The sequence below is a fragment of the Petaurus breviceps genome, unplaced genomic scaffold (assembly GCF_028583685.1).
Source record: "Petaurus breviceps papuanus isolate PSGF00001 unplaced genomic scaffold, PetGlider_PUasm1.0 47, whole genome shotgun sequence".
In the NCBI taxonomy this organism is placed as follows: Eukaryota; Metazoa; Chordata; class Mammalia; order Diprotodontia; family Petauridae; genus Petaurus; species Petaurus breviceps.
Window position 1 is genome coordinate 12,298,138 of NW_027186349.1, and position 23,240 is coordinate 12,321,377.

Here is a 23,240-nt window from a genome sequence, read left to right on the forward strand (position 1 = left end):
CTTGTGGGATAGACTTGTTGACGTGAAGAAAGGGGGCTGAATGAGGAGGAGCTGGTGCTGTGGATAGAGGCCCAAGCAAAGAGAGGCAGGAGAACTTTTGGAGAGCAGCATTGTGGAGGGAGGGAAGGGGAAAGAGAGAGAGACAGAGACACAGAGAGAGAGAGACAGAGACAGAGAGACACAGAGAGAGAGAGAGACAGAGACAGAGATAGAGAGACAGAGAGAAGGAGGGAGGGAGAGAGGTAGAGAGAGAATTGCTGGGGGTCAGAGTTGCTGAGAGAGACAAAACTGCCAGCTGAAGCCACCAGGATTGCTGAGGGCCAGTTGGAGCTGCACAGGACTTTTGAGAACTGCCACCCAGAGCTGCAAGAACTGAGCAGGCATGACTACAGGGCTGGTATTTTTTTTCTGCTTGTTTTGATATTACTTCGCCAGATTCGTCTGCTGGTAAAGGACAGTGCTATTGTTGCAGAGGTTCTGAAACCTTGCTGTTGGTTTAGAAGCCCTGGAGGACCTTAGTATTTTGTGATTTAATTGAGAACTTATTAAATGAATGAGTTACCCTGTATTTTGATTTTCTCTTTTCTGTGAATGTGATCTTAATCTGTCACTGAATAAATGGAGTTTGCTAATGCTCATGATCTGAACCTGTAAGTTGCTTCTGCTTTGCTTACATAATACTATACTTCCTTCATTTAATCTTTAAAAAATATTTTCCTTTGCAATTGTAGGCCATTTATTCTTTCAAATGATCCTTGCTATTTTTTACCTACTTCGAGAAAGTAACCCCTCAGTAATTTGATTGGCATAGCACTAAATCTGTAAATTAATTTAGATAATACTGCTACTTTAATTTATTGGTACAGGCTAACTATGAACAATATATTCTCTCTCAATTATTTGTTTCCTTTTATTTCAGTCAAGAGTGTCTTTCGATTTTATTTCTACAAATCTTGTGTGTTAGGAAAGTAAACCCCCATTTATTTCATACATTTATAAATTAACTGTGATTATTATTTTTCATAGTTTTTATTAGTGCCAAATAGAAATGTTAATAATATTGAAAACAGGGGCAGAGTCAAGATGGCAGAGTAGAAGAAGGACCTCCCCGCTGCGGCTTCCACCTTCCCCAATCCATGTAAACAGGGGACTCTCAACAAACTTCAGAACTACAGAACCCACAAAATCACACAGACAAGCTAACCTCCCACAGAGGACAGCCCAGCAGGCTGGCAGGAATCAGCCAGCACAGTGCTCTGGGAGACGAGCCCAGCCCCACACCAAGGCTTTAGCCCCAGGGTGGGCCTGACCAGCCACCGGCCAGAGGGACTCCAGATCAGTAGCAGCTGTGTCCGTTTCCAGAATTTTCAACACATAGATGTGAAGGACAAAGTGAGAGGTCACTGCAGTCTGGACTTTGGGACCCAGTAAGTGGGAGTGTGTGGCTTTTGCCCCCAGGCGAGAAGCCGCTGAGACGCGGCACAGCCAGCCAGCGCCCCGTGGCAGCTTCAGCTCCTTGCCTGAAGAGTGTAGGCAGACCAAGCACCACTCTGAGGGATAATCACTCTTGCTTTAACCTGCTTGGATCTGGATTGCAGTCTAGGGTGGAGGTTCTGGGGTGTGTGTCCAGCTTGCCAGAGCGTGTAGAGACCTCAGAGAGGGTACCCATCTAATACCTCCGGCAGCTGAGAAAACCCCAGTGTTTGGGACGAAAGCTCCTCTGTCTGGTGGCAGAGTCCTACTGTGGCAAAAAGCCCAGGGGTCAAGTGACTGAGGGGCGACATGACCAGGCAAAGGAAACAAAACAGACATAAGATTCCAACATTACACTCCTATTTTGGAGACAAAAAGGAGCAAAGCATGTAACAGGAGGAAGACAGTGAAGTCAGGACTCCTGCACCAAAAGCTTCAAAGGAAAATACAAGCTGGTTTATAGGCCATAGAGGACCTTAAGAAGCAGATAAGAGAAGTGGAGGAAAAATTGGGAAGACAAATGAGAACGATGCAACAAAATTACAAAATGAGAGTCAACAGCCTGACTGAGGAAAATAACACCTTAAAAAATAGACTAACTCAAATGGAAAAAGAGGCTCAAAAAGGCAATGAGGGGAAGAATGCCTTAAAAAGCTGAATTTGCCAGATGGAAAAAGAATCTCAAAAGCTCACTGAGAAGAATCATGGCTTCAGAATTAGATTGGAGCAAATGGAAGCTAATGACTTTATGAGAAATCAAGATGCTGTTAAACAGATCCAAACAAATGAAAGAATAGAAGGCAATGTGAAATACCTCATGGGAAAAACCACTGACCTGGAAAATAGATCCAGGAGATATCATTTAAAAATTATTGGAGTACCTGAAAGCCATGACCAAAGTAAGAACCTAGAAATCATCCTCCAGGAAGTTCTCAAAGAAAACTGCCCTGATGTTTTAGAACGAGAGGGCAAAACAGAGGTTGAAAGAATCCACTAATCACCTCCTGAAAAAGATCCCCAAAAGAAAACTCCTAGGAATATTATAGCCAGGTTCCGGAATTCCCAGATTAAAGAGAGTATATTACAAGCAGCCAGGAAGAAACAATTTGAATATTGTGGAAACACAATCAGGATAACCCAGGATCTGGCAGCTTCTACACTGAGGGATCGAAGGGCTTAGAATATGATATTCTGGAGGTCAAAGGAGCTGGGATTAAAACCAAGAGTCACCTACCCAGCAAAACTGAGTATCATGTTTCAGGGGAAAATATGGGCATTCAGTGGAATAGAGGACTTTCAAGCATTCTTGCTGGAAAAAAACCAGAGTTGAATAGAAAATTTGACATTCAGATAGAAGAAGCAGGAGAAGGTAAACGGGGAAAAGAAATCATAAGGAACTTATCAAAGTTGAACTATTAACATTTCTACATGAAAAAACAATAATTGTAAATTATGAAACTTTTCTCAGTTGTTGAAGGGAATAGAAATTATATATATTTCTATATATGAGGGTATGTGGGCATATGAATACATGTGAATATGTGTATATATCTTTATAGGTATACATAGATAGAGGGCACAGGACCAATTTAACAGGAAGGGATGATACTTAAAAGGTGAAATTAAGAGGTGAGAGAGGAATATAATGAGAGGAGATGGGAAGAGACAGAATGGGGTAAACTATCTCATATAGAAGAGGCAAAGGAAAATGGCTACAATGGAGGGGAAGAATAGGAAGGCAAAAGGGAATGGGTCAACCTTATTCCTATTGAATTTGGATTGAGGAGGGAATGAAATACACACTAATTAGGGTGTCTCACCCTCTAGGAGAGTAGGGGGGAAAAAGGATGAGAGGGGGGATGATGGAAGGGAGGGCAGGCTGGGGGGGAGGGAAGTTGGAAGCACCCACTTTTGAAAAGGGACGGGATCAAAGTAGAGAATAGAACAAGTGGGAAGTGGGATAGGAGGGAGGGAAATATAGTCAGTCTTTTACAATATATCTACTGTTATTGTTTTGCATTAGCCACACACGTACAACCTATATTGAACTGCTTATCTTCCCAGTAAGGGTGGGTGACAAGGGAGGAAGGGAATGAATCTGGAATTCAAAGTTTTAAAATATATATATGTATATATACTATTATTAATACTATTTTACATGTAATTGGGAAATAAGATACACAGGCACTGGGGCATAGAGATCCACTCGAAAAGTCAGAAGGGTTATGGGAGAAAATATGGGAGAGAGCAGATTGGAGGAGGGGATATACTGTGGGACTGCTATTTTGGGGCCATGGGTAGGGGAAAAATGGGGATAAAATTTATAACTCAAAATCTGGTGGAAATGAATGATGTAAATAATAAGTTAATAAAGCATTTGAAAATTAAAAATATAATAATAATAATGAAATTTTATTATGTTTATACCTTTTAGTTTACCTTCTGCTTTTATTTCCTATAACATAGCATTCCTAGAAATGTCAAATAATAGTGGGCAGAGAGGCATTCTTACTTTGTTTCTCTTTCACTGGGAAAGCTTTTACTGCTTCTTTATTACAAACAAGGCAAGTTCTTTTAAATATTTTCTTCTGATCACATTAAAGAAGAATTCTTCCCTAGTTTAGCTATGCCTTTTTAGGCTTTTTTTTAAAACATAAATGAATGCTAAACTTTATAAAAGACTTTTTTTGTATCCATAGAAATTATTACATTTGTTTGTTTTTTCTTGTACTCTTCTGTGTGGCTAACTGTTTTCCTTTGCTGAAGCACCCTTAAATCCCTGGTATAAATTCAATTTGCTTATAATGAATTATTTTCTGAATATAACTGTAGACTCTTTGAGGGGAATTTATTTAAACTATCTGTATCAATATTTAATAAGGATCTTCGTCTAATTGTTCTCTTTGTCTGCTTCATCTGTCTAGGGTTAGCATATCAGGATTATATTTCATTAAATGAGTTGACAAAATGCCCTTCTGTATTTTTGATAAAACGTTTCATAGTAAAAAAAAAGTTTCATAGTATTGGTATTAATCCTCTTTAATTATTTGGTAGAATTCACTTGTAAGGCAACATGACTCAGTTTTATTTTTGTTAGCAATTCATTTATGGTTTGCTCAACGACCTCTAAGATTGGGTAATTTAAGGTCATTAGTTTTTGTTTTATCAATTTGGATATTTTATATTTCTGTAGACACATATTTCTTTCTAATTGGATAAATTGGAATGCATTTATCAATCACTTGTATATCTGATATTGTGCTAAGTCCTGGGTTTACAAACACAAAAGAGAGGCAACTGTTTCTCCTTAAGAAGCTTACATTCTAATAAGGAGAAACAAAACTCATTAAAGGAAAGAAAGCCAAGGAAGATTGAAATCATATGGATGGTGAGTAGTGCTATTGAGCAATCAATTTTTCAATCTCATCCTTTATAAAACCATAAGTAGCTGTGATTTGACTAACATTCCCAGAACAATTGGTAGAATGCTGATATTGAAGTGGGGAAGAGAGTTAGCAGGAATATCATATAGCTGAGTAGCCAGGAAGTTAAATATTGTGAGCTCTTATTAATTACTATGGCCCAAGGATACGAGGTCCTTTGGAAGGATCCAATAGAAGGAGTAATAACTTGAGCAACATATCAGGTAGATGCTTAGTTTTGTAGGAGTATAATTATGTAAAGTGATATCTGCTAATTCTTTTTTATTTCCTTTCTGACTGTTATGAAATCAGCTATTTATTTTTATTTTAGTAATTTTATTTTTAATTTTTTCTTAATCAGGTTAATTAATGATTTTCCGAGTTTGTTAGCCTTCTAAATATAGCTCTTGGTTGTGTTTATCAATTATATAATCTTTTTATTTTCAAACTTCCCTTTCTTGTCTAATTTTTAATATTTTTTCTTGACTTATTTTAGGGTCAAAATTTTGTGGGACAGCTAAGTGATGCAGTGAATAGAGTACCAGACCTAGAGTCAGGAGGACTTGAGTTCAAATCCCAGACTCAGATACTTAACACTTACTAGCTGTGTGTGACCTTGAGGAAGTCACTTAACCCCAATTGCCCTGCCTTCCCCCCACCAAAACGACAAAAAAAATTTTTTTGTTCATTTTGTAATCATTTTATTTATATGTTAAATTCATAGATTCTCCCTTTTAAAATTTTGTTAATGTTTTCAGAGATACATTTTTCTCTGAGAACTTTTTAAAGTGTTGTTTCATTAATATAATATTTAACAAAATTATTATTCTAATAATGCCTTTTTGGACTCATGTTATTTTTAATGTCATTTAGTCTCCATTTAAGTTCATATCTTTGGATAATTTATTTTTTATTATTTTTATTACATTTTGGTCTATAAAGGACATATTTATTTTATTTACCTTTTAGGTTTTTTATGGTTCCTTCTAATTCTAGTTGATGATCAAATTTCAACATGATTGTATTGTGGAGTACCATTTAATACTTGCATTCCTTGATATTCCCATTAAGAAATCACCAAAGGTAAGTATTTTGTTCTTATTTATCCGTTGGATTTACCAAGGTCTAAGAGAGGCACAGTAAAAGTTTTCCACAATTTTTTCTATTTTCATTTTTTTTTAACAATTTCCTTAGGTTTTTCAAAAAAGTTATATGGTATGGTTCTTGGTGCTTTTTCACTTAATACTGTTACATTTTCAGTGCCTATAGTGACTTTAAAGAATATAGATTTATCTGAGATTATAACTCCTGCTTTTATTAGTCACCTGATGCATATCAGATTTAGTTCTAAACACTCAGTTTCAAGTCTCCATTTTAAATGTGTTTCTTTTATGTTGCAAATTGTTGAGCTGTATTTTCTTAGATATTAATTTATTTTGCACCTTTTGGAGGGCTATTGGGGTTAAGTAACTTGCCCAAAGTTACAAGGCTAGTTTTTTTGTGTTAAGTGTCTGAGGCTGGAACCGAACTCAGGTCCTCCTGACTCAGGTGCTTTACTCACTGCACCACCTAGCCGCCCCTTAGACATTATTGCAAGGAGTCCAAGTAGCCACAGTAGTAGGATCCATTCTCCACCTATACATTTAAAGGTAGAGTCCTTTATCTTCAGAATTCATAATCCATTAGAACTTTTTCACTTTCTAAACTGAGCCCTGGGGCTGGTTATGAAGGGTCATTGGAGAGTCTCTCAGGACACAGCAGAATGAGATGTCTGAAGAAAGCATTATACTAGCATATCTTTTCCTCCTTTGTCTTACTCCCTTAAATAGCTATCTATTTCCTCTAGATGAATCATTTTAAATCAATAATGCCTTAAAAAAAACTCAGACCTGTGTTTCATTGATGTGGACAGGCCAATGAAATACTTCCTCTACCAATTAAGGTCAGAATGTTTTCTGTAACTTTATTGCTTTATAGAATAGCCAGGGACACAAAGAAAGTAAGTGACTTGCCCCAGGTCACACAACCAGTACAAAGCAGAGGTGGGGCTAGAACCAATCTTGTCTTCTAGGATAGTTCTACTCACTCCACCATGTTGCCTTTCTATAATATTTCCAGAAAAAAATGTATTATACAATAAAGTATGATATTATGCATAAGTTTGTAAGAGATAGTCAGGGATTTGAGCTGGGCTTGAAAAAATAGGAAGGAATTCGACAGGTGAAAAGGGAAATGGGGAATAGACAGAGAGAACAGATTTAGCAAAGTAGTGGAGGCAGGAAACAGTGGATGTTTGGGGACAAAATTTGGCTGGTACATAAAGAATGGAGTGACATAATACATAAGGCCAAGAAAGGTAAGGTGAGACCATGAATTAATTTCTGATAGATAAGCTGATATGATTTTTAAAAATCAGCCAAATCAGTTGATTTACTTAACCGGTAAATTTATTGAAATGGTAAACTACCAGTAGTTTGTTAAATGAATGAATGAACACATTTTAAATCCCATGGTTAAGTGACTTAAGAGTATATCTTTAAATCAGAATAAACTAACTTGTATATTAATGTTTCAAAAAGTTGCTATAAGAGTAAAATTTTTATGCAAAATTGGTTGCTACAAAATGAAAAATCCTAAGAATGCCAATTCTGTAATACCTTGTGGTTGGTGATCTTGTCTAGTATTTCAAATACTTAAGCAACAGTTGATGTTACGTCAAAGACATTCATAAAGAATAACAAGGCAACTATTAAAAGTTCAAGTTTTACCTGAAAGATATGCAACTTTTTCTTTTAAAATTGGCAGTACATCCATAGCCTTCATTTCATCATTTTTGCGAAATCCTAGAATATATAAGGAAAAGATAAAATTACTAGATTCATCAAATGAAACAACATCTAAGATATTCTTTCCAATGACGAGGAAGGAAGGAAACAAGCATGTATTAAGTGTTTGCTATGTGTCAGGAACTTTACTAAGTCTTTTACAAATATTATTTCATTTGATCCTCACAACAACCCTGGGAGATTGTTATCATCATCTTCATTTTACAGTTGAGGAAACTGAGGTAGAAGTTAAGTGACTTGCCCAGGCTAATACAGATAGCAAGTATCAGAGGCTGTATTTGAATTCAGATCTTCCTGACCCCTTGCCCAGTTCTTTTGTCTATTGCACCACCTAGCTGACAAGTTAAGACACACACAAGGAAAAGTTTGCTATTCAAATCCCTAGAATTAGCATAATTTAAGAAAAGGCAAATGAATTGCAGTCCACATTTCATATTTCAATAGAAAATGAAATTTCTTTATAAAATGTATACTTATGTTTAAACAGTTAGGTAAACAGGGCTAGATCTTAATTTTCTTTAGTAGTGGGAGAAAGTTTAATTTAGATTAAACAATAATGTACATAATTAACATAGCATGAAAATAAAACACAAATTCATCTAATTTACCAAACCTTTAATTTAAACATCTAATTTAGAGATATACACTTATAAATACAGAAAGAAAACCAAGATAAACTATTTTTTTTACTACTATACAATAGTAGACATTGCAACCACTATTCAGAAGAATAATCCTTAATAAGGCTTAAGAGCAGATTAAGGCAGGAGTTAGAGGAAGTATAGGAAAGAGAGAATGATGACTGAAATATGAAAAGTGTTAACTGTTCATGTGTAATGTGATTAAGGGAAAACAATATTGAACTTATATAAATTTATCTCATCCTTCATCTCTGCACGGCTGACATTCTTTCCCTATAGCAACAAAAAGTTCAAAAAAGTGGAGAAATGGAGAAAAAGCAAGAAGAAAGCTTAAAATGCATTGAATCAAGTAATTCCATGTCTGTCGGTCTGTCTGTCTCTCTCTCTTCTCTCCCCCTCCAACATGTGATAAAGAAATTAAACTAGAAATTAAAATCCACATAAATCACTTGGCAAACCTTAAAGTGCTATATAAACATTAGCTATTATTGTGTTATTATGATTATCGCTACTGTTGTTGTTATGAAGGAGAGGGTTAAGAAAGTGGACCTAGAGAGGGTGCTACTCTTTCCAAATTCAAGTTTTCCTGAAGTAATCATTTTTACCATTATCCCTTTTTCTCAAATAAACCATGGGCTTAAAAAAAAAAAGGCTTCCAAAATGTTTAATCTAACCAAGTTGTATTTGTTATTAAATAGTTGTTCAAACATAGGTATTTCCTGTCCTATTTCCTTAGTGAATTATTTTCATACTTAAATTGGATGTATTCCATACATTTAGCATCAGAGAATTTTAGAGTTGGAAGTATCTCTGAGATTAATTCATTTGATCTCTTTATTTTCCAAATAAACAAGCAGGTCCCAGGAAGCAAAGAAAGGGTCTTAACCAAGATCATCAAGGTAGGGAAAGAAGCAATCTAGGTGTCATAAATTTTAATTCTTCCCTCACTTGACAAAGGAAACATTCTGGGGTCCTAGGCAGGAAGAATATTCATTCATGAATAATTGGTTTAAGCCAAGAGGTTGACACTTCATAGGGGCATGGCAATGTTCACACCTCTAAAAAATCATAGCTTCATTTCTGACTGAGCTCAGGAAGCCCTTCCCACCAATTCCCTTAGTTAGTACACTTTTACCCTTCCTTGAATTATCATGTAGACACTTCTTTACATATTATATGTGAGACAACAAAATGGCACAGTGGATAAGATCATTGGACCTGGAGTCAGGAAGACCTGAATTCAAGTCCTACCTCAGAAACTTACTAGTTGTGTGACTCTGGGCAAGTCAATTAACCTTGGCCTCATTTTCTCATCTGTAAAATGGAGATAATAATAGCACCTAACTCCCAGGGTTGTTGTGAAGATCAAGTGAGATAATCTTTCCAAAGCACTTAGCACAGTAAATGGCACCTCATAAGTACTATAATAAATGCTAGCTATTGCTATTATCTGTATTATTAACCTCTATCTGGTTAAGTTTCCTCATCTATAACACCATGATGATAATAGCACCTCTCTCCCAGGATATTTGTGATGACAAAATGAGATAATATTTGTAAAGTACTTTGAAAGTTTTAAAATGCTATACAAATGTCAGTTATTACTATTCTAGTTATGATGTTATATCACCCTAATAAAGTATAGTAAGCTCCTTGAGGCCAAACATTGTGGTTTTTAAAAAATATACATTTATCTTTGTATTCCCAGAACAAGCAGTGTGTTGCCCATAGTCGCCATTAGTAAAGGTTTGCCTGGACCACACTTAGTCAGTGCTACAAAGCACAGTGAAGGCAGATAAAGTGATTTACATAAAAGTTAAGAAGCCAGGAAGTACAAAGTTTATAGAGGTGGGAAAGATCTTGGAAACAATTCAGTCACAACACACTAATTTTATACACCAAGAAACTAAGGTTTTGAAGAGGTGACATTCTTTGTTTGAGGCCAAATGGTTTGATGGTTTGGTGGTTCTGGAATCTCCTGACTCCTAACCAGTGTTAATACCCCTACATTGGTGGCATCCCTGTCCTTTGACATTAGTGATAGTACTGGATACTTTACTGAGCTTTCTGGAATTTTTTTCCCCAGCACAGGAAATGTGAGATTTCATAGCCAAAAAACTTGAAAGGGGTTGTGTACTTTGGACATATGCACACCTACAATATTTGCTATGCCTTCCTCAAAGACTTATCCATCCAATAAGCAATAACTGGTGCTTTGTGCGAATTTGTTTATCTCCCTTAGGGTCAAATCCTACGGTTTTCAATTCCTGGTTATTTCACTTATTACCTCTGTCAGTTAACTGTCTCCAGGGACTCAGTGTTCTCATCTGTACAATGAGGATGCTGGATTAGATAACTTCTATATTTTCCTTTCAGTCCAAGATCTATGATCCTATGATCAGATGTGTCCTAAATTGGCCAGGTATGAGGGCAAAAGCTGTTGATGAGAAATGGTCCTAGACTCAACAGGGGAAGTTCTCACTTTAAGGTATGACTCTGAGATGGCCCCCATGCCCAAACTATCAAGGGGAAGAGAACCAGAGAACTCTTCCTTTTTTTTTTTTTTTACCTCACTGTCTTCATTTAAAAAACTCAATAAACAATATTCATTTTACCCCCATCTCCTTACAGCAATAGACATCTATTTTGACATGGTTTAAATACAATACAGACTTCTGAAATCCCATCAGGTTTTTAAAACAGTATTCTCCATGTGAATTGGTTGCAGCTATAGACGAAAGAATTGTAACAAAGAACCATGAATAAGCTCAGTTCATTTCCTAGAAGGCTTCTGGTGATACAGGAGCTGGGAATGGTGTCCAAGGAATAATTCAGAGAATGAGAAAATCACAGAATCCTAATGGTCAGTCTGCCTTTAAAAGGGAGCAAAAAGAGCTTTTTGATGCAAATGTATTCTTGCTAAACTCATTTTTATGGAGAAATAGTAATACACTAAATTGAGAGAATTAGTTTGGCTGACCTATCTCTGTAAATTAAAAGTTTACCAAAAAGCTTTATCACTTTATCTCACTCCACTCTGCATCTGCAGCTCCCCTGCTAACTCAAGGCCTGAATGATTCTCAGCCTCCTCTCTCCTCTGTTTGGAGGCCTGACAAAATATCAAACTCCTCCCAATGCCTTCCTTTACAGAGCGCAGAAACTGGACTTTTGGGTTCACTTCAAATGCATTTGCTGCTCTTTCTGGTTTCAACTCCACAGAACAAGATGCCCCCTTCCCCTGTGCCAGGTACCCCATGATCTCCTTTTCCCAGCCTATCTCCCCCAATTAGATTGTAAACTCCTTGAGAGCAGGGACCAGTTTTTTTTAAATTAATTGTATCCCCGCTGTGCCTGGCACTGTGTAGGTATTTAATAAATGTTTATTGGATATCAGGTAACAGCCAGCTAATTAACAATCTTGCAGAAACAAAGATGTAATGTCTGTGCCCAATGTGCTTGTCAACTAAGTGGTGTTTTTAATCATCACTAACATCTGCCTATGTTTTAATTGAAACACGCCCAATTCAATTAATTCTGTAACTTTCAATAAAGAGCAGGAAGGACTCTGCCATCATACTTTTGACAGATCAAAAAGCCAAGCTGTCTTGGAGCCCCTAAGGCATATGTATTGTAAACAGTGCATGACCATAAAGGAATTTTTAAAAGTAAATGACTTCTGTGCAATTCTAGTGATTTTAGATCACTGTAAAGATACATATCATCTGTTTTGGGCCTTTAAGACATATAGCTTACTAGCTTCCTCTCCAAGCAATGAAATACTCTCTGTCCCAGGGGTGGGGAACCTGTAGCCTCAAGACTACATGTAGCCTTCTGTGTCCTTGGGTGTAGCCTTTCAACTGTGTTCAAGTTTTACAGAAGAAATTCTTTTATTATGGGAATTTGTTCCTTGAAGTTTGGATTCAGTCAAAGGGCCGCACTTAAGGACCTAGAGGGTCACATGTGGCCTTGAGGTCACAGATTTCCCATCCCTGCTCTATCCATTACAGCTGAGTCAGTGAAAGTAAAAGGGAAACTAAGCAGTGCTAAATTATGTCACCTGAATTGTAAAACTACTCTCAGGTCATAAAACTAAAAAGATGGAAAAAGTCTGTATTAAAATAAAGGTTTATTTCTGCTACAGACCAGACCAGGGCACACCAGTCTTTTTACTTCTCCAAGTTCCAATGGCAGGTCTAACTAAATAGGACTTATCTGTACTACTAGAAGGCTTAAATAATAAGGAAGGGTGATAGAAAGAGGGAAAAGATGAAGAAAGTAAAAGAGGGAGAGAGAAAGAAGAAAGGAAAATGAAAAGAAAAAAACCAACAAAGATAAAAGATATGTATGGAATGGTTAAAAAAAAAAAAGAAACATAAACAGTTAAGGTACCACATAGTTTAATGAGTTACCTACAACTGAATGACAAAATACATTTTTCCTAGTTGTAAATGACATTTTATGAGACTCCATTTGTCAAATTCTATTGATTCCATTTTCACTGTCTCTCTCCCTTCACTGTCCACCTGTCTCTCCTCCCAAGGCCATCAACCCTTCATTATCATCTATTCTTCTTTCTAGCCTCTCTCCTCTCTACTCCATTCTTTGCACAATTGACAAAACTATCGCCTTCCCCCAACCCTTCAGTGGCTCCCTATTACCTACAGGATAAAATATAAATATGTTAGCCTGGCTTTTAAGATCCCCCACAATTTAGGTCTAATTTAACTTTCTAAAACTACTTTACTTTATTCCTTGACAAGGACTCTATTCAAAATGGAACTTGTAACTGTCTGCCTGCCCCCTCTCATACCCAGGATACATTCCACTTACTAAGCACTTGCTTGTAGAAATCTGAAATCAGGGTTTTACTTGTTGCTTTTACTCTTGTTTTAGTTACTGGTGCTGCCATGACTGGCATAAATAACATACAAGGGGTGAAATAGCTGATGCTTCCTTCCTAGATCTTGCAGAGAGCTAAACTGATATTTAAGAAGCCACAAAATCTGGGGACACCAACTGTGGTCTCCTTGAGTCTCTCCCCTAGTGATCTGAAGGTTCATTCATGAACTTATTTGTTAATGAATTCTAAGGTAGCTATCCCTATATGGAATGGGAATATTTTCTATATTCCTAAATCAATGAAGAGTACCAAAGAACATCCCATGAATTTTGGACAGAGTAATACTAACTGTTCTGTGACATCTTGTAATAGGACTATCACAAGTATGTAATATAACACTATATTACTAAATAAATAGTATTTACCAGCATTTCCTTGACGCCTAGGTGGCATAGTAGATAGAATGCCAGGCCAGAAGTCAGGAAGATTTTTCTTCCTGAGTTCAAATCTGACCTCAGACACTAGCTTTGTGTCCCTAGGCAAATCACTTAACCATCTTTGCTTCAGTTTCCTCATCTGTAAAAAGAGCTGGAGAAGGAAATGGTAAACCACTCCAGTATCTTTGTCAAGAAAACCCCAAAAGGTGTAAGACATGACTGAAAGGGGCAGCCAGGTAGCACAGTAAGAGCACCGCCTCCCGTGTCGGGATGACCCGGGGATCAAATCTGCGCTCAGATACTTAGCACCACACCAAGAAATAACTGGCCATGTAACCTTGAGCAAGTTAATTAACCCCGATTGCTTAAAAAAAAAAAAGACATGACTGAAAAACAACTAAACATCAACAAAAGAAATTTCAAAAAGTCAGACATGACTGACTAAACATCAACAAAAGAAATTTCCCTGTCATAGTTTCTTTCTCACTACCCACAACATGGAGTAGGTGCAGGCATATAGTAGATGACTGATACTTTTTATGTTTAATTGAAGAAACGCAAAGTAGTGTTATCTTAAGGAATAGCAAGAATATATTAATATAAGGTTATATATTATATAATATATTAATATAAGGAACAAAAGCAACTAACAATCAGTGCCTGAAGAAACTTAAGAGATCATCCAGTTCAGGTGTCATAAGTTGTAACTAAGAAATCTTTTAACAAAAGAAATAAAAATACAGTAAAACAGAGAATATTTCCTTTTTAAAACCAAGTCCACATGCGTGCTGCAGTTATCTTTACGTATAAATTAGTAGCTCCCATTTTTATTTGAGTTTAACAGTACACATCTAGTCTTATTTTATTTTATTCACAAGGAAACATATATATATATATATACATATAATATTCACAAGAAAGAGACAAGGATTTACCCAAGTTGAAACTGATACTAAATGTTAGTGGCAGGATTCAAATCCAGGTCCTCTCTTCCCAAATCTCTACTCTTTACTGTATCATATCACTTCCCAGATTAGGTATTGGGAATGTGGGAATCTTTAAAAACAGAACACTGACCCAGAAGGATACCTGAAATAAGCAGTGAGGAATATTCCAAGTGGGAAGTAAAGGGGCATTTTTTAAAGGAAGAAAGGCCTCCTCCGGTAATTGAAGCACACTGCTAGAAGAGCACTTAGAAATTAGCTGGCAGCTAGTTACTAGCTCAACCCTTTCATTTCATAATGAGAAGATGAAGCCCAGAGGGATGATGAGGTAGGTGTCTTGCACAGGGTCAGGCGATGAGTTGTGGCAGGCAGGGTACTAGAAATCAAGTCCCTGAATTCCCTAGCCAGCATGGCCACTATAGTTAGAAAGTGAAATCAGCAAGCATTTATTAAGCACCGCCTATAGGCCAAACATTGTGTCAAGCACTGGGGATACAGAAAAAAGCAAAAATACCCCAAAAAGTGTAAGACATGACTGAAAGGGGCGGCGAGATAGCACAGCGAGTAAGAGCACCGGCTCCAGTGTCGGGATGACCTGGATCAAATCCGGGCTCAGACACTTAGCACCCACCCAGAAAAACCTGGCCGTGTAACCTTGAGCAAGTTACTTAACCCCAATTGCTTAGGGGCAGCCAGGCGGCTCAGCGAGTAAGAGCACCGGCTCCAGTGTTGGGACGACCTGGAGATAGAATCCCGGGCTCAGACACTTAGCACCCACCCAGAAAAACCTGGCCGTGTAACCTTGAGCAAGTTACTTAACCCCAATTGCTTTAAAAAAAAAAAGATCAATTTGACAGCTGAATGGATAATGGTTTGTAGAGGGGAGGGAATTGAGGCAGGAAGACCAATCAAAAGGATATTGTGATAGTCCAGGTGTGAGATAAGGAGGTCTTGAACTAAGGTGGTATGAGGAGTCAAGTATTACATCTAGGATGTTAGCCTGTGTAATGGAGAGGATGATGGTACACTCATCAGGTATTAAGAAAGTTAGGGAGATGGGAGGGTCTTAGGGGGAAAAAAAATGAGTTCAGTTTTGAACATATTGAGCTTAAGATGTCTATGAGACATCCAATTTGAGATGTCCAATAGGCTGTTGGAGATGCAAGCCTCCAAGTCAGGAGGAGTAGAGAGGGTTGGACCCCTGAGAACCACCAAAATTAAAGGGCAGTTGCTTATACCTAATCTCTGCGGACCTAGAAAAGGATTAGATGATTTCTTAGGTCTCATCAAGTATTAGATTACAAAAACCAATCATAATCCTAAAATCTTGAATTTTCATTGCAAATAATTAAATTCATAGGATCACAAGATTGTAGAATACCTAAGTGATCATCTAAATCCAACCCCACATTTTACAGATGAAGATGGGAATTCTGAAAAGTGAAAGTCGGGGGCAGCCAGGTGGCACTGTCAGTAAGAGCAGCGGCCCCGGCATCGGGAGACCAGGGATCAGTTCCGGCTTCAGATACTTGGCACCCACACAAAATAACTGGCCATGTAACCTTGAGCAAGTTACTTAACCCCAATTGCTTTAAAAAAAAAAAAAAAGGAAAAGGAAAAGTTAAAGGAAATCAGAAAATAGTGAAATTTTATTCCATTTTGAAAGATCACAAACAATGACTGAGTTTTCAAGAAAGGAGATATTTAGGAATGAGAGTAAAAACAGTCCAAAAAATTTTTGCAAAGTTCTGATGTTAAAACAACAAAAAGGTCTATAAAAACTGGGGGTGGGACAACGATTTACGTTAAGAAGCCAGATTTAAATCTGTTTATGTGAATGAATACTGCATGTATAGATGGGCAGAATGGAAGGGACATTAGAGATCATGCAATTCCACTCTTTATTTTTCAATTTATTTAAGAAACTGAGACCCAAATTAGTGAAGCAACATGCCCTCAGTCACTCATTTGGGGGATGGGGCGGGGGGAAACTAACCATTGGTTAACAGGAAGTATATTTTCTACAGGAAAACTAGTACCTATGGTAAAATCAACAACTGAGAACTGTGGTGTCTTTATGGCCTCTTCTTGCCAAACAAATTTTTAAAAAGCACTTTACAAAGTAATCCTCAAAATAGTCAATGTACTCAAAATAGCCCTGCTATCCAGTAGGTAAGAATTAGCTTCCTACCTAAAGACTTGTATCCAGGATGATGCAGCACCCTAAAATGGATCTTAATTTCCTAACCATGAAATCAAAATCCCTAAAGAGTGCTTCTACAAGACACATGAAATCCTATAACAGCAAGTTTCAAAAAGTTGATAAAATTACTTCGTTTTTCTCAAGATTAGTTGTTTCTAACACTGCTTGAATGGTTAGAAAACATTATTCAGATAATTTTTACAGATTGAAATTGGGCATAAAATAACTACTTTTTTGCTTACTAGTCAAGTTAGTCATTGATAATAATCATTTTTAATCTCAACATGTAAAATCCTAATGTTTCAGCATGTTAATTGAAAATAATAATTTTGTTGTAATCTTAGAAGCAATCTTAACTTGATATTGACATTCAAGTTGTGACAGTTTCAAAAGAAATTGTAAAACCACAGTATAGTGTTTCCAATAATTCACACTTCATGCACCTTTTAGCAGTAAGGCCCTCATGCATATAGTTCTAGACAATGGATTTAGAAGTATTCTAAAATCAACCTTTTATAAACTAATCACTAGGTTGAGGGTTGTTTTTGGTTGAAGACCTAATGGACTTCCCCACAATGTTTCTTACCATGATTTGCTTTGATTTTTAAAACCAAAGTACAGATTATTGATATAACATATGGCTAGGTAAAACTAACATTGGCTAAATGTAACAAATGAAAGTTATAAAATAATGTCTTATTCTGTAAATTGTTCCCAAATAGTTCAGACCACAGGCACAATATTTTACTCCCTTTAATTTTGAGATAGTTAGGAAAACAAACATTAGGATAAACAGATCCATTTTAGTTTGCAAGTCATCCACCTGAAAAAAAAATCTACAAATGCATTATTTGTATGTTATGGGTAGGGTTGTATTTTTGTTTGTTTTTGTTTTTTTAGTTTTGCCCCTTAAAAAAGTAATCTCTTCCCAAAGAAGAAATATTCTATAAGGTAGTTATCCTTCTATAATGGAGAAACTTTTACTGAATGAATAACTTGAAACCAACTATATAGGATGCTACTGTTTAAATCAATAATGCATTAACTTTTAAAGAGACTTTGATATGAGTTGTATTTAATGCATTCTAGGGAATTTGGGGTAATTAAAAAAACATTCTTTTTTTTCTCAGTCATTAATCATCTAATGCTCTTTTTATTCGGTCATTCTTTTGGTATTGAATTTTTAAAAGAAGTACAATTATAAAAGTATTCCACATGTTATACTTTGCCTTTCAGAAGAGAAAGCTTCACAGGAATATTTTAGCAGTGCCTAAAAGCTTCTATGCAGCAAGCACATTATCACTGCAAAATGTTTTATTTTGGCTATTTAAAATAAAGTTAGAAAAGTTTACCCTACTGTAATTTTCACTAAAACAGAGGAGTTTTATTATTACTAATAATATTCTTCTGAACGGGATATCTGGCAAGCACTTCTTATAAATTTTGTATAATTCTCAAATTAAATGACTCAGATGTTGATTTAGGGTCAGAAAAACCACAATTATTTCCTGATCACTGGAACTGCCAATGAAAATGAACTTGTTCTGCATGTCTGCCCTGCTTCCTTTATGTGAATTTGCCCTTATAAGACAATGCTGAATATAAACTGTATTACTAATCCATTTTCAAAGGTCTCATTTGACTATCATTTCCAAAATCATAATATTTACTTGAGAAAATCACTAGTGAGGAAATTAAAAAAAAAAACCACTAAATTCCATCTTCCAAAAAAAAAAAACCAAAGGTTTTAGCAATATTAAAAACATAAATAAAAGATGGCATATTTTAAAATTTTAGAGGATATAAGTTAATAGCTCTGCCTAGTCCTGATGAAAATTACAGAATTTTAATAATGAGCAAGTTTAAATATTTAGAAAAAACCACATACACATACAATGCACAGAGATCAGCAAATATGCATAAGAATATTCTTCAATATCTGCACAGTTTGGCAATCCCTGAGCCAGCCGTCCCTATCACACATTAATGGAGGTGATGTCATCCTTTCCAACCAGGCTGGTCGGCAGTTCCTACTACCAACGTTTTCACTGCAGTGCCTGCAGTATGATTCACAGGATGTGAAGCGTGCACAGGGTGGCAGGCAGGATGTGTGAGTTAACAAAGCTCGTAGTTGTGGAAGCAGCTATTTTAATGTATGTGCATGCACATTAAAAGCAAATCAAAACAAAAAGCATTTTAACTAGGTTGAATTTTTAGATCAGAGTTTCAGGGGAAAGATAAGAACAATGTCCAAATAAAGCTTCTCAGGTTGCATAGAATCACAGAATCTGAAAATTTCAGGACTAGAAGAAAAACAAAAAACAACTGAGCTACATCTAACCTTCTTTTTACAGATGAGGAAATGGAGGCCCACAGAGGTGTGAAGTGATTTGTCTAAAGTCTGCTTAATGACCTAGGAAGCTGGATCCTCTATTGCCAAAACTCAAATTCAATCTTGGATGTTAATCTGACTTGGTTCACTATATTTTCACTTAACTATCTAAAATTTTAAAAAGCAAGTATCTGCTAATATTCCTGATAAAATCAGGCATTATAAAATGGGGAGAAAGTGAGTAGAATATTCAAATCCAGGTCTCATAAACACATACCAGATGTCTGCAAACTACACCAAAATATTGGTTTAGTTATGGGGCATCATTGTTTTTATATAGATAACCCATTTTCACTAGAGTTACAGTCAGACAGCTTAATTTATCATCTCATATATTTTTAGAATCTATTATTTCTGGTCATAACCTGTAAGATATCAGAACTCTAAGGAAAATAAAGTCTGAATATATTATCTCTATACAAGGGCACAACTGTTACAGGGATGTAACAGTCAAATCCACGCAATTTAACATTGTTTTTTATCTTTTGCTGTAACTCGCATTGGGTTAGGGGAAAAGAAAAACCCAGAACAAACCAAGAGAACAGAAAAGGAAATAACGTCTTAAAGAACTAGGGATATTTTAGTGTATGATACATCCTCTGCACAATTTCTTAACTTTCTTATGCTTGATATTTTGAGTATTAAGAACAGAAATAGCTTAAAGGACAAGGATGGGGAAATGAGGTAAGCTGGATACTAAGCCATCCAGATTTCAGTCATACCTCTAACTACCAACTAATGGTAGTGTCACAGCGAGGATACTATTTCACTTATTACTCAGTTTACTTATCTAAAAAATGAGAGAGGATGAATGAGAATATTATGGTCCATTCCAATTCTAACATTACTATCCTACAACTTAAGAAGTGTATTTCAATTAACTTCAGTTAATACTTCAAGAAAGAGTGAGAATTGTTCTTTACTAATAATAACAATGTCAGTAATAATGACAATAGAATTTATCACCACTTTGCATACACTGTTTTCATTTGATGCTTGCAACAGCCCTGTGAAATAGGTAGTTATTATTATCTCCAATTTATAGATGAACTTCTTATAGAATCAACCCAATTCAATAAACATTTATGTTTTGAATAAACATTTATAAATTATTAATATGTGTTAATAGTAAAAATAGCAGTAATTATTATTACTATGTATGCTAAATACTGGAGATGCAAAAAGTCAAAAGACAGTTCTTGCCATCAAGGAGCTTACGATCATAAGAAAATAAATAGAAGTCCATGAATGACTACACAAACAGCACCAGTATTGATTTAAGGGTTACAAATAAATTTTGGTAAGTTGGTGAATTCACAAATATCCAATCTGTGAATGAGGATCAACTGTATATCTACCTATTTGCAGATACCTAATTCTAGATAATCTATCTAATTCTAGATAGAGAGATATCCTCATAATATGTGGTTGCCTCAGTTGCTAAACTTTGCTACAAATGACAGCCAGCTATACCTCTTGTTGCCTACTCCTATGCCTTTGGCAAAAAGAAATGATGGATGGTCACCTTCTGTGGTGCTGAACTATACCGCTATGTCTACTTTATAAAATAATTTAGGATAGTTTTATGCACACCAGGTTCTACTGCTCTTTGGACAACAGTCGATATTGTGCCCTGAAAATCCATAAGGACTGAAAAATGAACTTCCAATCTCTTCATCAAAGTAGCAACTCAATATCGTTTAAATTTCAAAGTACTTTACACCAGTAGTGTTACTTTATAGGGGCACAGTGGACAGAGTGACAGACCTGGACAAAGGAAAACTCATCTTCCTGAGTTCAAATCTGGCCTTGGACACTTACTAGTTCTGTGACACTGGACAAGTCACTTAACCCGTTTGCCTCAGTTTCCTCACCTGTAAAATGAGCTGGAGAAGGAAATGGCAAACCTCTCTAGTATCTTTGCCAAGAAAACCCAAATGGGGTCATGAAGAGTTTGACACAACTAAAAGGACGACAACAACAAATTACTTTAGAATTGCTAGCGTGATAACACATGATTAAGACAATCAGATGGAGGCCAATCAAGTAATAAGCATTTATTAAGTTTTTACTGTGTTTCAGGCACTGTGAGGAGCAGTCTCTAAGTTAGCATCAGCTCTAACATTCTGTTAGTTGAGTATCTAGTATGTGGGGAATAGAAAGATCAACTTCATCGAAGCACAGTGTTAGAGTGTCTACCTTTGGCAAAAAAATTGGTATTTTAGCAACAACAAATAACAACAACACAACAACCAGGAAACCCCAGTAGGTTAGTGCATGGAGTAATTCAAATGATTCTTTGAGAATATTAAGGCAATAGCAATAGACACAATAGTATATATAATTCCCATAGTCCACTGGGCACAATGCATTTTATTTATCACATTAGATAGATGATATGGGTGTTGTATCTTCAGCACCTAGCACAGTGCCTGGAACAGAGTAGAAGTTTAATAAATGCTTATTGGTTGATTTATATTAATTTGATTATACACTAAATTATTTAGTACCTTAAATTTATGGAACTTTTCAACTGTGAAATAAACTGAGCAAAGTACTTAAGTCTTCCATGTATTAATAGGCACTTAACAGGTGCTAAGAAAATGAATTTTTCTGAGTTACATGAATCTTCACATCTACAGTTTATTTAGTTGCAGGAAATGAAGGACCTAGAGTACTTTGTAGCCATGAGAAAGAAGAAGGAGGAGGAGGAGGAAGAGAAAAAAGGAGAAAGGTAGGAGCAAGAGGAGGAAGAAGCTTGAAAATTGAGGGGCTTTTACTTTTCTATTTCTTACAAATCAAAAATGGAATGTGGCATGGCTACATCCATTTATCAGGGAGCAGGAGCAGCTTTTCAAAGGAAGACGGTAGAGTAAGTCTTTACAAGTAAAGGAAATATAGACAGATTATGGGACCGTAGTAAATGCTTCTTTATATTTAGAGGGTTTTACTTTTTAATCCAAGGGATCTAATATCACATGAATCAACTATCCACAGTTCTCACCTTTACCACAAGATAACAATCTTGTGTGACAGACATAACAGGCTAGAATTCTCTAATACAAATAAACCTGTCTCTGTGTATGCATATATACCCACATATGTATCTATATAAAAACACTCAAATTCATATTATTCTATTGAAATATTTATGTTTTAATGTATCAGACTATCTTTTCTACATATTCCTAAGCTTGGAAGACATGAATGTATATTTTTCCAATACTGCTTTTCATGACATTAATTTAATGTATGACAGGCTTTCAGGAACAGTTATATGACACAAATAGTAATATTTCAGACAGAAGCGTGTAAATTGTTGTTTATTCAGCAAATCTTGCCCTTTGATCAGCCTTGTGGATATGAACAGGGGTAAAATAAGGTCATAAAAGCTAGACAACAATGACCAAAATTTTCTTTCTATCCTTTCAATGTCTAGGGGAAAAATAAAGCACTAATTACCATCTTTGGACCAATATGTCAGTTTAAAATTACAGTCAAGCTCCAATTATCTGAACAAAGATCATACACATTGTGCCTCATCAGGCTGTGCTGGTGGCACAGTATATAGACCTCAGGGCCTAGAGTCAGGAGACTTCAGTTCAAATCTAGCCTCAAACACTTACTAGCAGTATGACTCTGGCTAAGTCACTTAATCTCTATTTGCTTCAGTTTCCTCAACTGAAAAATGAAGATAAAATAGCACCTACCTCACAGGTTATTGTGAAAATCAAATGAGGTAATATATATAAAAAGCTTTTAGCATAGTTCCTGGCACATGATATAAATGCTTATTTCCTTCTCCTCCCACTAATGCAATTTCTCCTAGTCTCCCACAAAGTTACAACCCTTCTCCTACAAGTGAGATGTAAGACCATTAGTAACAGGGATGCCTCCTATGTAAAGCAGAAGCAGGACTATCCTCTTCCCAGTATAACAATCTCTTTTGATCAACCAATCAGAAAATATTTATTGACTGCCTAACAACTCCCAATCATTGGGGAGAGATAAATGTGAGTTGATTGTCTTACCAAATGAACAA

General features: G+C 36.1%; 1 protein-coding gene across 7 annotated transcripts in view; it reads right to left on the reverse strand.

Moving 5' to 3' along the window:
- Nucleotides 1-23,240, reverse strand: part of TRIO (trio Rho guanine nucleotide exchange factor) — a 534,181-nt gene that overhangs the window by 336,520 nt on the left and 174,421 nt on the right. For all 7 annotated transcript variants that reach the window (XM_069101424.1, XM_069101423.1, XM_069101425.1 and 4 more), the window contains one exon: nt 7,664-7,738. In XM_069101424.1, the coding sequence (XP_068957525.1) occupies nt 7,664-7,738 (75 nt within the window). The remainder of the gene's footprint in view (nt 1-7,663; nt 7,739-23,240) is intronic.